Source organism: Poecilia latipinna, unplaced genomic scaffold (genome assembly GCF_001443285.1).
Source record: "Poecilia latipinna isolate Pla-1442-1.1 unplaced genomic scaffold, P_latipinna-1.0 Scaffold262, whole genome shotgun sequence".
Taxonomy (NCBI): Eukaryota; Metazoa; Chordata; class Actinopteri; order Cyprinodontiformes; family Poeciliidae; genus Poecilia; species Poecilia latipinna.
This window is the reverse complement of record NW_015112878.1, coordinates 318,135-335,035: the sequence shown is the minus strand read 5'-3', so window position 1 is coordinate 335,035 and position 16,901 is coordinate 318,135. Positions and strand designations below refer to the sequence as shown.

The following is a 16,901-nucleotide window of genomic DNA, read 5'->3' as shown; positions in this document are numbered from 1 at the left end:
TCTATATTTGATGAAGAGCGGGGCTTGAAATGTCATGTCAACCTGTTCTTATCCAGTTGAAATTAAGCTTTGATAAATTGCTTTTGTTGTCCAATATAGACAGACGTTTAGCAGAGACCAACAGTGTAGTATTGCGGTTGCCAGGCTTGGAGTCTGCAGTTTTGTGAGTCTCCTAAAAGCCTTTCAAAAACACCATTTTGTCTGAAGGACAAGGATGCAGCTGTTGCTGGATTTCTGAGGTTAAGTTTTTAAAGTATTTTGCAGCTATTTAATTCTTACAATTTGCTTAAAATGCATGCACTGGAAAGGAACTGATTAACAGAGCCACAAAATTTTGTTACATTATAGCCATAAGCAGCTTGTTTTTCAGGCTTTTAGTGCCTGTTAATATTCCTTTCAATCCTCATACATTGTAAACACTTTCTGCAGTATCATTACCTGAAAGCCAAAGCAAAATATTACAAATAGAATATCAGTTTCAAATTATTTTGGACGTGTTTTTACTTAAAACTTGTGGCTTAACCTGTTATCTAACATGTTTCTGGTGGGCGTAAATTAGCATAATTCAATTCAGTACTCATCATTGTTCAATATGTTATGACACAAAGCACACTATGAATAAAACAAACAAATTGTATTATTTTTTTCCACATTTTAGCACAGAGGTGAGTATGCAGTTCTCATGAAGCAGCAGTTAGGTGTTCGTTCTGGTTTAGACATTTCTCAAGTATGGTGGTAGGTTATTGGGGTGTTTGAATCACTCTTTACAAGCCCTCTGCACTTCAGCAGATTTGAAGTACGACTGTTGTAAGTTCACATGGTTCTAATGCTGCAGCATGAGAAAGCAATGGACTGATCTGAGGGGAAAAAAAGCAAGCTTTTAGATCAGGGGTGTCAAACTCCAGTCCTCAAGGGCCGCAGTCCTGCAACTTTTAGATGTGCCTCTGCTGCACCACACCTGAAAAGAATAATTAGGTCATTAGCAAGGCTCAGGAGAACCGATCTACACAGTGAGGAGGTAATTAAGCCATTTAATTCCACTGTTTTTTACCTGTGGCACATCTAAACACTGCAGGACAGCGGCCCTTGAGGACTGGAGTTTGACACCCCTGTTTTAGATGATCCTTGATTGTTACTACCAGATATTTGGTCTGTTATTCACAGCATTCTACATCTCCAAATAAAAAGACATGCTTCCCGAGCAGCAGTGAAACGCATTCCTGTCAGAAAGGAAAACATAAAAGGGGTTACTGAAAAAAAAAAAAAAAGTATTTGCTTATTATAGGACCAAAATAATAGTTTACCAGTAAACATGCAGCCAGAAAATAGGAACTTAAAAAACCCTCAAAACACACTCAAAGGTATCATACTTTATTTTGCATATCTTCCTCAAATCAGTCTTTGTTTTTATAAGTGTACAAACTAATATAGCAACATACATACAAAAGTCATTAACAGTTATTTTGCCCCCCCCCCTCCCCCCTATTTTTCCCCTTTTATAACAAGCAGCAATTTAAAAGTGTATAAAAAATGTCAACTCAAAAATCAACCTTTACCATGACAAAACTTTATTTATAGACAAAAATGCTTATTGCGATGTTGAATACAAACACACTAAGCTGTTCATTCCTCCTGATTATTTATAGATTCTGAGCCAAAGTTCCTCCAAATACAAGTCGTCTCTTCCCGCCACGAACGTTGTGACCTTTCTGCGGTCCAGGTGCTTAATTACTTTTCTCCTTGCATGCGCTGAAATGCTGCGACTTAAAGGTTAACCTCTCTTCGTTGGTATATGTCAAATAGTTTAAAATGAACAAAGGTTGATAGCCTCAGTAGTTCAAAGTGTTTGAAACCGGGTTGCAGCCTTCACAAAAATCTCACATGAGAGGGAGCCTAAATATCACTTTCTTCTGATGAGCTAAATGACAGATTGTGAACGTCTGAAAGGTGTTGAGATAAGTTTCAGGTTGACGCATTTAAAAAAGAAAAAAAAAAGGTGTATGCAGAATAATGACAGGCCTATCCGCAGCACAGCCAAAATCGATGGCTAGCTGTAAAAAATAACTAAAAAGGTGATTTAGGATGCCACCTTGGACTGAAAATTAAATCCCGACAATGGTGCATCTGTTTTCAGTTGGAAATAATAGTTTTAAAAAATAATGTAGTTCATACTGATGCTGACTCACCATTACAGTCTCTCAGAATTTTAAACCATTTGCACTGCAAACAAGTTGATCGTTTATTTTTGCTCTCGTTTGTTAAAACACCAATAGCTGGGCAAGGATTTTAAAAGTACGCAGGTCACTGACCATGTCCTTTACGCTCTTGTTGTTTCCGGGTTCAGAGGTTTTAAGCCAAGCTGAGCAGGGTGCAGGTGGAGGACACGCTGGAGGTACGCTCATGAACCACGTTGTTGTTGTCAAAGATTCCCGAGACGAACTGCGCTGATGATGTGCTGCTCCACCCAAAGGTGTCTGCCAGTTTAGGACAGATGGCCAGAGCCAGCCTCTGCAGAATAAGATGGAACTTCCTGCGAAAGTTTTTGTTGATCCAGAAGTAAAAGATGCAGTTGAGGAAACCATTGGAGGTTGGGAGCCACACCACAACAAACTCAATCCACTCTGGTACTGTGCTCCCGGAGACTGCTGTGGGACAGAAAATGTTGAATAAATATGAATCAGCCTAGTTACAGAAGCAACAAGTGTGCACGGCTCTCGAATAAAAATATTGTCTCACTTTTGATCGTATTATAATCGATGGCGGTTTTTGGATATGTGGGGAAAAATGCCTCACTGCCCAGGACGTCATCTCTGCGTGGGCAGCGTGAGGGTCATGCACTATAAAGAAATACGGCTAATGCTGCAGGAATCTGATATGAATATTCAGATTCTGCTCTAAATTAAAATTCTCTCTCAGTTTTTTTCACCTTCTGGGCTGCACTTTCTTGCCTCTACTTAAAATAATAGCGATAATTTAAAAAAAAAAGAGCATATTGTATGCATTTTTGGCACTGATACAACCTATAACTTAAGCATAAAAAACTCAGCATGTACACAGGTCAAGCGTGGAGAGAGATATTGTGCACCGATTACAAATGCCGGGGTTAGAAGTATGGAAGTGCATCCCCGCAACATTGTAAACAGCGTGTCTGGACATGGCGCAAACTAACTGCTTAACTGTCAAAGTGTCCTCTTTTAAGGCCTTAAAGGACATCAGGAAAATTATTTTAAAGGGCTGTTCTGTTTTTATCGGAACAGCCCTGAAAGCAATGGGGCCGTTTTATCAGGATGTATCATCCTTCAGCCGACCATCTACCAAATATCCATCATCTCTTTGAAAATTATTTCTAATGCCATTTTAGTGCTGTGAATTGCATGTACATTTTATACTGCACAATTTTTAACAAGTATGTTGTCCAGCTTCGCTTTTGTCAAGAAATACAGTTTTATGTAATATCTGCTTAGACCTCTTCTCTCCAATCAGTGGCAACATTTTTATTCGCAGGAACACAAATCAACCTCATTGTTGTGAAATTTGTCTCTACCAAGGTGAGGGTTTTCTAAACCAACTTTGCAGTCTTACAGCCATGACATTAACCATCCAGGTAACAAGAAACAACTTGACAAAATAAAACAAAGTGTCTGGTGGAAAACGCAAGTCAATCTACAAAATTAAATACCCTTGACATTATTATTATTATATACACAAAGTGCTTATTTAAAAAAAGAAACATTTTGGAAAGGCCTAAATCTCAATGCTCATTAAATCATCAATCAGAAACTGATGAACAAGTGACAAAGTATTATTTACATTTTCAGACACCTAGCATACCTCACCTGTTTCTAGTAATGACACTTACTATGAATAATTTAGAGCTTTACAGTAAATTAGCTCATGATCAAGTAGCTGAGACTTAGTGGAACCAAGCAAAGTGCTTTACTGTTAGGCTTGTGATCATTTAGACGAGTGCACATTTGCAGTTTAAATTAAGACTCTCAGCTTCACTCTGCAAGGATTTTCATCTGTATCTGATAGATTAGAAGCCTGCTTGAAAAAGAGGGGGGGGGAAAAAAGGTTTTTACTTCTAAAAATATTCTGCCACAACTCCACTTTCACACTGATTACTCCAAACCCGCACATGATCAGGTTAAATTAGAAAGTCAAAAAAAAAAAAAAAAAGGAAGTCTGAGTCATCGCCAGCCTTTAAAAAAGTACACCATGCCCATGATTACATGAATAACTCTGACAGCTATTCCTCCCACAATCTTGGCAGAAACTGACAGATTTGATGGGGGGAATGATAAGATGTTTAATTTTGAAAGACAGATGTCTGTCTTACTTTGCAGCAACAAAGAATAAAATATTTTCTCATATGAAGTTGATATAATATGCAAAGAGCACATATATACACATGATCAATATCTGAAATAACTGTAGCAAAAGCAAAAATCTGTTTTGTATCGTTCAATACATGCAGCCAAAAATGGCATATTTGATTCTACATGCTATGGATGTCTCAAGTCGTCACTGTGATACGCAGCGCAACAACTCTGTTGGAGGAGTTACTGATGCAAGAGCAATAAGTGACATAAAGGTGCAACTCAATTTATTAGAATATCAACAAAATGTTATTTCAGTACTTCAATTCAAGATATGAAACTCATTATGTTGATTCGTTTCAAACAGAGCAATATGTTTCAGTTGTTTGTTTTTTTTTTCTGTAGAGTTTTATAACCTTTGACTGCAGCTAATGAAAACCCAAATATAGGTTTCTTTGGAAAATGGGCTGTAACGGAATGGGAGATTTTCAACATTTGTTATAGAAATGTTTTGTCCTACGAAACCCTAAAGAAGTCCACTGACTAGAAAGTAGCCTAGCAGACAGCGGGTGACCCATACATGAGAAGGGTAGTAAGGCACAATCACGGAAAGTTTAGTTGAAGGTAAGTGTGGTAGAATAAGGGGCAACAGAGATTGCCACAGCTTTGAGAGGAACATAAGGTAAAGTCCATTCAAGCAAGTGAGGAAGATTCTCCAGGTATGAAATGTGGCTGAAGTTGGAGCTTCAAGTGTTCAAGTGCCATCACACACAGATGCAGCCATGATGTGGGTTGTTACTGATGTATTTCTTGTGTTAAGCCACACCTGAAACTGTGGTATTATCTGAAATATTTTGGATGTGACAAAAAGACAAAAAAAAAAAAAAAAACAAACAAAAAAAAACAAACAAACGAAAGGACAGTGCCTAATTTTGATAAATCTAAAAAATCAAAATCCCAAAGTCTAAAGAGCAAAGAGGCACACAAAATCTAAACTGCTTTTCCATCAGAAGTGGTGGAATTTAGTAAATACGTAAGACAAAGCTAAAATAGTGAAATAAAATATACAAAAATATGCTTTCTATAAATTTTAGTGAATGAGAGATGTGTGGGCAACATGTTTAGAATAAAAGTCTGTTCATATTTCCACATTAAACGCTGTTTAAGTTGTGATGCTTTGCTCACCGCTGTAGATCATAACCGCCACGCAGGGAGTCCAACACGTGTAGTACGCCGCCATCACAGGTACGAGCACTCTTGCGGCAACGTTGTGCCTGTTGCTCAGTGCACAGCCGTATTTGCGCAGTTTCAGCCTCTGTCTCTTGGCCGCGCACCACACCCTCAAGTTTGCATACGTCATGACAATGGAGCAGGGGAAAAATATCAAACAGGTCAAGCTGAAGGTGTAGGCAACGTTGGTAGAGTATGACGGGTTGCAGACCAGCGACGCGGTGGAGAAGTGGACCTCGATGATGCCATCTGGGAACGTGATCGGCGACAGCAGGAAGAGAGGGAAGCACCAGGTGAAGGCGATGAGAAGCAGGGTCCTTTTTCTGGTCATAAGAATGGAGTACTGCAGGGGGTAAAACACCGCGATGTACCTCTCCAGGCTGATGGTGGCCAGCGTGTACATGCAAGTGGAGTAGACGGTGGCGTTGCAAAAGGCCACCACATGACAGAGAGCGTCGGGGCCCTCACTGTAATCCTTCAACAGACTCACCCAGAGGTTCAGGGGCATTACCAGCAACCCGAACGCAGAGTCCGCTGCGGTGAGAGACAGCAGGAAATACCGGGAGTTTCTGGACCAGCCTGCCACGGAGGAAGTGATGACCAGGAGAACTGCTATGTTTCCCAAAGTGACCATCACCCCCAGGATAATGATGATGCTTATTTTGACGGAGCGGTGGGTCAGTTCCTGCAGTGTCAGAGAGCCTGCATCCGACAGGTTGGAGTAGTTGGAGGTGGAGAAGTTAAATGTTAGGTACATTGTTCCTTATTTAACTGTAAGTAAATCATACATTGGGGGAAAGAAAAAAAGTGTTGACAGGCGAGAAAAAGGAAACAAAACTATGAGTATAGATTGAGTTACACTGAAGAGAAAAAAAACCTGCAGGTTTTCTTTCGTAGGTGGGGCAAAAGATCAGCTGCACACCTGCTGCAATCAGTGACGGGAAGCTAACAGCCACTGCAGCAGCGCGCAACCTGCAAAGTGCTTCATCTGCAGCGGTTCAGTCTGAGAAACGCTGCATGCAGGAGTTCAGCAAGTAAAAATATTTGCTGAATATTTTACTTATTCAGCAATAAGTAAAATATTTAATTTCTGTTCAGGCTGAAGAGGAATGTTCCTCTTCAGCCTGAGAAATCCCTCACCCACTGCAGCACATTTATGCAGAACCATAAATTATCATATATCCATAAGACTGTCTTTGGCCAGCCAGAAATATATAATATAAATATTTCACGGTATTCATTTAAAAAAAAAGGACACAAAGAGAATAGTTTAGTTGGAACATTTATGAATATGACCTGTTTTTCTCCTTCATACTGTGCTCATTTTGAATGTCCATCACTGACTGACCCATCATCTCACTCTGCTAACAATGAGATCTGCCACCCCAGTAATGAAAGTGGGTCCAATATGGTCACCCATTCGAAAACGTTCTTGAAGCACTGCCATACGAAATCCAGGTAAGAGTGTGCTAAATATCTTTTTTTTTTAGCGGACACAAATGTGTTTCATTCAACTACCTTAAATGTTAAAGTTCTGACACCATTTTGCACAGAACTACATAAACCTAATTCATCACTATTTTAAGCAGAATCTTGTCCAAATTGTTGAAGGATTACATATTGTAAACTTTTCAAATTTTGACATGGACTGTATGTGACAGCTTGTTTGCAGTGCATCTGTCCTCTGCTAAGTAAGCACGGAGATATTTCTGTAACAGCCCCACAGCAAAATACCAGGAAATGGCTTGACGAGAATCATTTACTAATGGTACCGATGGGCCTCTTCTCATTAGGAGGCATGGAGAATTGGTGTGATTTCCTTGGTAAAAGCCTGCATTTTTTCCACACATCATTAAAGATTTGTTCTATAATTTATTCAGGCAGCAAATATTGTGTTGGTGAGACAAAATTCACACAGATTTTCTTAATAAAAAATAAGTATTTATTTGGAAACTCCAAGCAAAAGGGAAATTTTACAGGAACTAGTCGGAAAGGAAATTTGCTTCAACAAACAACTTTTGTTTGAAAAACAATGAGACACACACACACACAAAGAAAAGTCAAGCTCATTAAATGAACTAAAAATCATTCCACTTTGGATTAAATTAGACAGCAGGAGCTGCTTATATCTTCTGTTAATGTTTTTCAGTGAAATCTTTAAAAAAAAAAGTTGACTTTTAACACAGTTGTGTCTGGAAACATAATAGACCAGCTGTTTCGCCTTGAAAGTTTAGAGAATTTATCCACTCAGTATTTGTGTTTTCATCCTTTTGTTTTGTGAAACTGAAAGTGCAGTTGATGGCTGACAGAGAACAGCTTTTAACGTTGTCAGTTCGGCTGTAAATGGTGCAATCTGTGGTTTGTTGATGTTTGGAATGGTCCTGTGAAGGACATTTGGCATATGTTGTACCGGATACTACAAGTGTAATTCATCAGTATTAACGCCTACAGAGATGTGCAAATGTTATGCTATGCAGCGTAACAGATTTCCGTCCTTCCGTCATCTTTACCCATTTGTCTATTCACGTTCACAGGGAGTGGCTGGTGCCGACCTTCATCTGTCTTTGGGCAAGAAGTGGGGCACAACATGAACAGGTCTATCGCACACAAACAGGACAAACAACTACTCACCCACACATTCAGAGAAATCAATTGGCTTAATGTCTTTGAACCCATGTATGCACTGGGAGAACATGCAAACACCACAGAGAAAGAGCTCCACTCAGAATTTCACCCCAGGACAATAATAGTCAGAACTACTGAAAATCATGTGTTTGTCATACTGTTGCAAGTGCAAACTGAAGCCAGTTGGAGCAGTTGTTTAGGACTATATTTACACACCTTTCTTCAAAAGGTCCCACAGAAATTGCAGTCTGATGTCTCACAACCAATCATCAGTGTGTTGTGTCTTCAGAGCTGAGAGGCAGCTGCTAGTGTGAATCTGTCTAAAAGACTTTATGGCTCCAGGGAACAACAAAAGGTTATCGCTGACCCTTTTCATATATCGTAATCTACACATCTCCAGATAAATGGAGATGTGTATTTGTGTATGTGTGTGTATTTGTATGTATGTTATATTAGTGACATCAGATCAAAGTGTGATGTCTACATGAATTCTTTAGATTTTTTGAAATTATGCTCTGTGAAGTTATCAGTTACCTTCTCGAAGTAAACAGAAATGAAATCTCCTTGAGTTTGAAGACAATTAATAGAGTGGCTGATACCAAGCAGCTAACATGTCTGTCATTTTACCTATTTAAGACAAATCAAACTTAAATGTTAAGATTCGGTGCTAAAATAGCGAATGCTAATTGTTTTCACTCTCACAACAGTCCACTGTTGTGTTTTCTCACCCTCACAACTTCCATGTTACTCCACTACTTTTACATTGGCAGAAGCTGCCAACTGTATCAGTCCACCTGCTCAGCTGATCCTGAGTCCGTTTGGATAATTTCAAAATTACTGTAAAACCTGGACGGGGATCAAATGTGCCATCTTTGATTCCATTTCACAAATGACAGCCTGTAGCAACACCCAAACGTTAACTTCGCACATGGCAGCTCTAGGGCAGGCGAGGTCACAGCTGATAAGGTTGATAAACACGGCTCACAGCTTTAACCGTAGCCACTTTGTCAGAGTAACACCAACATTTTTCTGTTGAGACAACAGGAGCAAACTTGATTGCAGTCTCTTGTGAAAGTGTGAATTGTTAAGAAAATCATGTTGAATCCAGTGCATATGAATACTTTCATTTAGATGGTTTATATGTCTGAAATCAAGCAGTTGATTTTCTAGCATTTCTACAAATTCAGAGTCATATATTGGTGAGAAAAATGAATCATGACTTTACAGAACATGTCTTAAAAAAAAAAAAAAAAACCTTTATCAGTGATGGGTATTTGCTGTGATTTAATCTGATAATTACAGATTCTGGTATAGGTTTCATGAAGCTTTATGCAATGTCCTCAATGAACCTGTTTTCTTCCCTTTGCATTTCTGCTGAAAAATGCATGTTGGATTTATGGGTGACAGTGGTAGGAGTTCGTCCTGTAATCGTGGGTTGCCAGTTTGAGCCCCCCCTCCATCTACCTCTGTCATTGTGTCGTTGGGCAAGACAGTTCACCCGCCTTGCCTGCTATTGGTGGTCAGATGGCCCGGTTGTGTGAATGTGTGTGAAAGGGTGAATGACTGAATGAAGAGCTTTGGGAGTCCCGGGGACTTCATAAAGCTATAAGTGCAGTCTATTTACCATAAGATAATTTCTTTCTTCTTACACACATTGATATTTAATTTATTTTTTCACATATGAACAGAAAAGAGAGGAAATAGATATCCTTCCTCTTTTAGCAGGAAGAATTGTTCATTCTGTGTCTATAAAGGATCTGTAATGTAGAAAGTAAACACAAAGTATAACATGTTTTCTTATAAATCTAATGAAGAAGTGAAAACAGCCTTATTAAAGTTTAAAGCCATACAGAACAATTTCAATGTATGCTTTTAGTATAGCTATAAAACCCACATTTTCTTTGCTGCTGTTAACCTCAGACACAAGCCCTGGAGGAGAGGACTGACTCATCTTAAATCCTCTTTAATCACTGGCAGTGATAAGATGTTACATAAAGTCAAGCTAAATATCCCAATTCCAATTATAGTCCCTCGATTTATGGTAGAAGTGCTGGTAATTTCAGTCAGTTTATTGGCTTTTAGGAGAAGAAAACACAATAAAAGACCTTAATTCATTTGTGAATTTTGTCTTATATAATTGAGAGTAAATTCTTCATACCACTGAGAGATTGTAAATTTCAAGAAATCCTTTAATTTTACCAATGTGTTCCATCTTACTGGAAGTAATATTAACATTTTGGAGTGCAACAAAGTCAATAAAGTAAAAGTAGCAACTTGGTTAACACTAAAGCAGATAGGTAAAAACATTTATTTAGTAATCAAAAATTCACCTCTCCACACCCTTGTTTCAGCAACTGAATTTCTGTTGTGCATTCAGATGAACATGCGCCCAAAGACCCCAAAATTCATGTATCCTACATAACAACACACTTAAAGGTCACATTTCCACATTCCCTGATTCACACTGTAATGATATGTTAAAGAGGCTTTGCTCATTTTGCATCTTCTTGTAAACAAATGTGGACAAAACTGAAGTTTTTACACCTGAAATGTAGATGAGTGGGAGTGCAAAGTCTCCACAGGAGACAATCACTTTTAGTTGTTAACCCTACTCTGTTCATTGTAAATTGAATAATTGAATACACGTTGTGCCTCATAACAATGTTTCTGTCTTCCCACTCAATTGACATTTAATTGATTTTCAAACTGTTAAACCCAAAAGACAGATTGACAGAGGAAGTGTGATCACTTAAACCCTTCCTTCTACATAGCAGAATCTTTAAACAGCAAAGTTTGAAATATAGAAAATGTGAAATCTATGATTTTCTAAAAAATAAAAAAATCTAATGGATAGGGATGGAAAAATGGATCTGCATGAGCTAAACTTGGGAGCATATTTTGGAAAGTCGCTATACAATATCCAAATTAAAAAGTGGACAGGGTAGATTACAACAGATTTAATTTCTCTCTGTGCCGTTCACTTATAAAGCTCGATGTTTTATAGTGTTAAAATGGTTTGTGTGTTGAATCTTTTGAGGGCAAGAAGTGCACTGCAAACCATTTTCATTCATAAAACCAAAGACGACTTAATAAACGCGAGGCAGCACTAATCCTGAGATATTTCATGCGACAGAGGGAGTGTGTTTTAATCTGTTTTTGTTTCTATGTTGATTTGCATGAGTGGGTGCCAAAGCCAAAGCCCCGCTTGCCCAAAGGTGCATGTTTAAATGTGGTTGATCCCAAGCGAACATGAGAGAGATGAAGAGAGAGGATGAATTCATACATGCTTGCAATTGAATATCCTGTGAGTGGGCAGCCTCCTCCTCTGGCCACCTACTGCGCAGCACTTCCTGATGTGGAGGAAGGTAGCCATCGATTTGATCTGTGCATGTGTGCTTGTGTGCGAGAGGGGCTGTGTGGGCAGTAATGCTATCTAATTCTACCAGCGAAAGATGATGCATGATGTTTGGTTGAGATAATGCAGCAGGGAGGGTTTGATGGGTGATTGCGTAAAAACTTGGAAGTCGGTGTTGACAGTACGCCTGAAAGACAACAAGACTGCTGGTGGAGACAAAACTCAACCCGACAGGCTCCAAAGTTATGAATGTGATGTCTGTCTATACAGTGCTTTATTATATGGAATCAATACTGAATTCAATTACTTCGGCCTGGTCACAAATCAACCAGAGAGAATCCGAGTGAAGGGGAGAAAGCCCAGAGTGTGCTGGAAGTGAGAATTTCTTTCAAGCATAATTGCGCAGGAAGGAAATGGCAATGCTAGGTTAAAAAAAACAGACTATTTTAATTTGTTTTATTTATGAAAGTAAAGCTTTTGGTGTTTGGGATCTTTGTCATGTTGACGACTAATTGTGTGCCTTTTATAGCCTCACATTTGAGTCTAGAATGAAAGCGAAGCGCCCATATGTTTCATGACACCGTGTTTGTCAAACACGGTGTCATGCATTATGCACCAACATTGACTTTATCTGCCCAAAGGACATTGTTCAAAGGCTTGCAATGATAAAGAGAGAGAGAAAAAAACTTTAAGTAATTTACTACGATTCTTTTCATTATTTTTAAATTACATACATTACAAGTTGTTTTGTTTTATAAAGTCTCCATTTGTGCAGTTTGCTAACATTAAAATATATGGGGTTTTTTTTTTACCTGCAGATGCTTAAAACATGGAACAATTACTCTATCAAAAATTTTCAGTCTGATTATGAGTCATCACTGATGGTAACAATCACTAGCTCTAATTGTCCCTAATTATGTCAAAAAGGGCGCCAGTAACCCTGCTTATTTCCTGTTATTTCTCGCATCACACATCCTGCATCTAGCTCACTTTGTCAGTATGCCAGATTTCAGTCAGAAGGTTGGCAGAAGGAGAATAAAATCCTTCTGTATAGCACTACTCTTACACCAACCAGTGAGGTATCCTCTAAACAGGAAATGATGGAGAATATGAACTGAGCATGCTTGTCTTTTTCTCGGCTAGATAATCAGTTCCAGGCTAAGCTCACAGAAAACCTGATATTAGTCCACTTTAATCAAAGTGTCCTTTAAGCCCTGTCTGCAGATATGGCTGTGTCTTTTATCAGCTTGCTCCTGATGGATGTGCAGAGAAATGTTTATTGTGTGACGTCACTCATGTGTGCGTCAAACCTTTTGATGCCGAGTGGCCTGCAGTGAATATCAATGAGTCCACTGAGTGAAAACTGTGCCTGAAAAGCCAGACTGTTGCAATTATACCAATAATTTTCTCCTCTGTCTGCCACTTTCTCTACCTCGGAAAATACACCAGTCCCTTAGCATGCCTGCAGTTAACACCAATATGCAGCTAAACAGTTTTAGGCAATCAGGCGGTCATCACCAAGCATTCATATTTTCAGAATTGCTCTCTTGGATGCCGCGCACCGGATTTTTCTGTTTCCTTCTGAACTACAGCCTGGAGATACACGGTGAAACTGTTACTCACTCATACCAATGCAATTGATATTTCTATGTAGCGACAGCTAATATTGCACTTCCTACCAAAATCAAACCTTCTTGGAAGTCAGACTAGCTTGTACATATATATTAAAATTGGTACATGGGAAAAAAAAAATAACTTCAGATACAGAAATAATTGGAAAAAAGAAATACTCTGTCAACAAGAAATTTGATCCTCCAGTGCCATCAGCTAAATTCTCATCACAAAATAATTGTTGACTTTGGTTACAAATCAGTGCACTGGATTAAAAAAAAAAAAAGGACATCATATGGACATTTAAAGAAATGGCAACCAAATTCAGTTCCTTTGTAAAACTTCCAGCAAAAGGCCATGATGTTTGGCTCAGAAGGAGTATTTTATTTTAAGATATGGTGTAGAAATGTCAGAAATAAACTCCATAGAAATAAACCTTTTGAAGGACCTTTTCTGGGATTTCTAACTTGTTTTCTTCCTTATGCTTGCTCTCTCTCTCTCTCTCTCTCTCTTTCTCTCTCTCTCACTTCCTCTCTCTCTCCGTCTCCCTGGATTCAATTAAATGGTGTTAAAAGAATGAGACGGGTTATGAACCACTGTTGATGTTTTATTTAGAAAAAAAAAAATCAATGTCTTCTTTCATGTAACAGGTTATGAAATTCATCCTGAAATGGAACATGTTGGCAACAATTGTGGTGCAGTGAAAACCAAGGAATATTCTGGAAGCAGTAAAACAAAAATACAGGTAAGTGATGTGCTAAAAGGTGGCAACAATGTGGTAGTCAAGAAAGAAGCCCTTTACATCTTCTCCTACAGATGGTAGAAGAAGAAGGTAGAACAAAATGGAATAAACAATATATAATGAACATACTATCATGCTACAATATACAGCAATCTATTTATCAGATGTGAAATCTCCAACAGTACTCGATCATATTTTGGTAAGATTTCTTATAATGTTTCTGAAAAGCAATTTACGAAGATCTTATTGCATTTGGGTTCTCAATCGATACCAGCAGATAAGTTCAGGCTAAAATTGAGATGAGGAGTATGATGGAGAAAGTTGTTTATAGAAACTCAGAAAAAAACAACCACTACACCTCCTTCTCTACTCGATCTCCATGAAGAGTTAATATAAATACAATCAGATGACAAAAGCACTGAAAAAACAGTAGACTCATCAATATTAAACAAAAATACTTGGAGTTTGTCGTCTTAGGAAAGTTAAACTAAATAATTTTTATAGCCTATAGTGGACTGGTTTTTCTGTGCTTTCTTTGAGATGTCACCAGCTTGATTGTTACAGAAATTCATTCTTCAACCTTTATTTATCCAGGATAAAACTCACTGAGATCTTAGAGTTTCCTGCCAACAATACGGTGGTTTTTGTTTGAGTGGAATGAATCATGAATTGTATTTTAAAGAGCAAAAAGAAACACAAGAATTAACGCATCTACTGTCAATCTTTAGTCGAAACATTACAGTATATCAAAGGAGGAAGAACTCGATAGATTTATCTTCACTCATAAAACAAAGCCAAATCTAATTTTAGGTGCCACAGATGCAATCTTACTAAAGCAAGGTCGATCGCATAAACACGTTCATCTTCCAAATTTATGGCGAGCAGCAGACAGAGATGAGCAACGTCTTCCGCCTTCATCCATGGGCTCAGATGGACCAGCCTTATCTATCACTGGAGAATATGTTGTTTCAGGAACCCGCAGCATAGCCTCTCAAAGACCGTTCCACCTGCTACCAACCTACTGACAGCTGTACTACATCATAGAGGCAGCCATATTGTTTGAGGGAGTTGCAAATGCAGATTTTTTACTTAGGACAGAAAAGACAGATGAACTATACACAGATATTCCCTGGAATGCTGGAACTAAAATATGAAGATGAAACTAAATGAGTCAAACAAGCATGAGTAAAAAAAAACAGATCTTCAATATTTAAAAATAAAAGAGTAATGATGAGTTGTCAGCAGCTGTCTTTACCAGAAGGCCACTAACACTCACTAGTGACATTATAAAGCAGCCCCCACTCCACCAGCTTCGCTCCCCAAGTCCTCGCGTCCCTTCAGTCTACACAGCCTCCTGTTCTGGATTCACTGTTGCATTTCTTTAAGTGAGCTGGGGGAGTTGTATGCATTAGGATTTTCTGGGATTTTATCCCCAAATGAAGCTTATTTACTTTTTCTGATATTAGTGTTTGGTCTATTCCCACAGTGGAAGTGAAAAATAAAAGGGCACAAGACTGATATCTTTCATCTAAATATTACAAAACACAGCTACCACTCAGACAATATTGCATAAAAGACTGACAGAAAAAAAACACACTCCATGAACAGCTTGACAGCATAGCATTGTTGTTCCCTTGTTTGATAAAATTGTTAAGTTTATTTACTTTATTTAAAGCACCAACAGAACCGATCTCTCTGGTTGCACAAAGGCACATGCATGTGATGGGTGTGTCAGATTTGTTGAGAGCAGACTGTCCTGTATTTCTTAGTTTTCTCCTAAGTCAGAGAATAGAAGAGTCTTTTATTTGTGCCTCAGAGGGGAATATTCACAGTTTATTAGCAACAAAGTGATGGGCAAAGAGAACACATCAAGATACTCCTTAAAATAGTACAAAAATAAATACAAATAATAACAGAAATATTTTTTTCTAAATAATGGAAGTGAGGTAACCTGTTTTATTTTGCATTGTTTTCCCAACGTTTGTGGAAAAACAGAAGAGACCGAGGTTGCTGACTAGTGCTGCTAGAATACAGTATCAGGGAGTTATGGTTAAACTCCCTGATACATTACATAAAAGCACATTACTTTTATGAAGTAATGTGCAACAGATTAAATATTTTAAACTATTTTCCAAACTCACACATAAAGACACATGCTAGCCTTCTGTTAGTGTCAACAGAGCTCTTTGTGTATTAATTTAACAACTGATTAGGCATCTTGATAATCAAGCTTTCATATAAACACTTAACAAAATAATCAATTTATCCAATTGTTTTTTTTAAGAAAATAAATAAGAAAAACGATTCTATAACAAAACCCAAAGTTGCTATCACACTGTTCCCCATCTTATCATGCATGCTGCCTTAAAAAAAACAAAACAAAAAAAAAACACCTGTTGCAAAGGTTTAAACATTTTGTTGAACATCAAGAGATATCTCTGACATATGTGTGTTGCTTTTCATGCACTCCTACTGTGAAATGCTCATGTAAACAGGAATTATACTGGTGGAGTTCACAGCGTCCTGCTGCATCACGACTGGGTGTGTAACTTTACTATGATGTCACTGTGACTATGTTCGACTAGTATTTATCTCATTATAAATAGCAAGATTGAAGAAAACTAACTATGAGTGTTCCCAAGAGGACAAATAATTATTAACTGAACTAATCAGACAGCTGAGATGGCTTAAGGAAAGTAAAGCCTCTACATACTGTGGTGTATGAATAGATGGTGCTATTACTGGGTCACTGCTGTAGCATTTGAGTCATACTGTAGTTGCATTGAGTCTGCAGCAGTGATATGATCCCATGCAATAATGTGCGGTTTATGTGGCTTGTGAGTGTCTTTCCAACGCATTGAAATGAAAGGCTGATGCTCAATAGTGTGACGAGAGTATAAGCTTTACATGATCAATAATGGTGTTTATTATATTTTGAATGCAGCGTTCTGTATTTCAAAAAACAAAAAGATTTTTTTTTCTTAAAAAATGTAGATAAGCTTAATTCAAAGAAACAATT

General features: G+C 38.1%; 1 protein-coding gene across 3 annotated transcripts; it reads right to left on the bottom strand.

Moving 5' to 3' along the window:
- Positions 1 to 1,355: 1,355 nt before the first annotated feature.
- LOC106947938 (histamine H2 receptor) lies at positions 1,356 to 6,473 on the bottom strand. 3 transcript variants are annotated; one of them, XM_015033283.1, is made up of 3 exons: positions 6,040 to 6,471; positions 5,505 to 5,892; positions 1,356 to 2,645 (listed from the first exon to the last, which is right to left on the bottom strand). In XM_015033283.1, exons 1-3 carry the CDS (start codon positions 6,304 to 6,306, stop codon positions 2,350 to 2,352), a joined length of 951 nt encoding a protein of 316 aa, XP_014888769.1. In that variant the 5' UTR covers positions 6,307 to 6,471; the 3' UTR covers positions 1,356 to 2,349. The 3 variants fall into 3 exon arrangements, with proteins under 3 accessions (XP_014888769.1, XP_014888768.1, XP_014888767.1); XM_015033282.1 differs by having other exon boundaries at positions 1,356 to 2,642; positions 5,505 to 6,473; XM_015033281.1 differs by having other exon boundaries at positions 5,505 to 6,470.
- Between the last annotated feature and the right edge of the window lie 10,428 nt (positions 6,474 to 16,901).

Bases quoted from the DNA above. Each gene is read 5' to 3' on its own strand.
- LOC106947938 (XM_015033281.1), bottom strand. From the start codon at position 6,306: ATGTACCTAACATTTAACTTCTCCACCTCCAACTACTCCAACCTGTCG. The intron at 2,646-5,504 runs GTGAGCAAAGCA...TCTGTCCCACAG, and splicing joins GGCGGTTATGATCTACAGCG to CAGTCTCCGGGAGCACAGTA.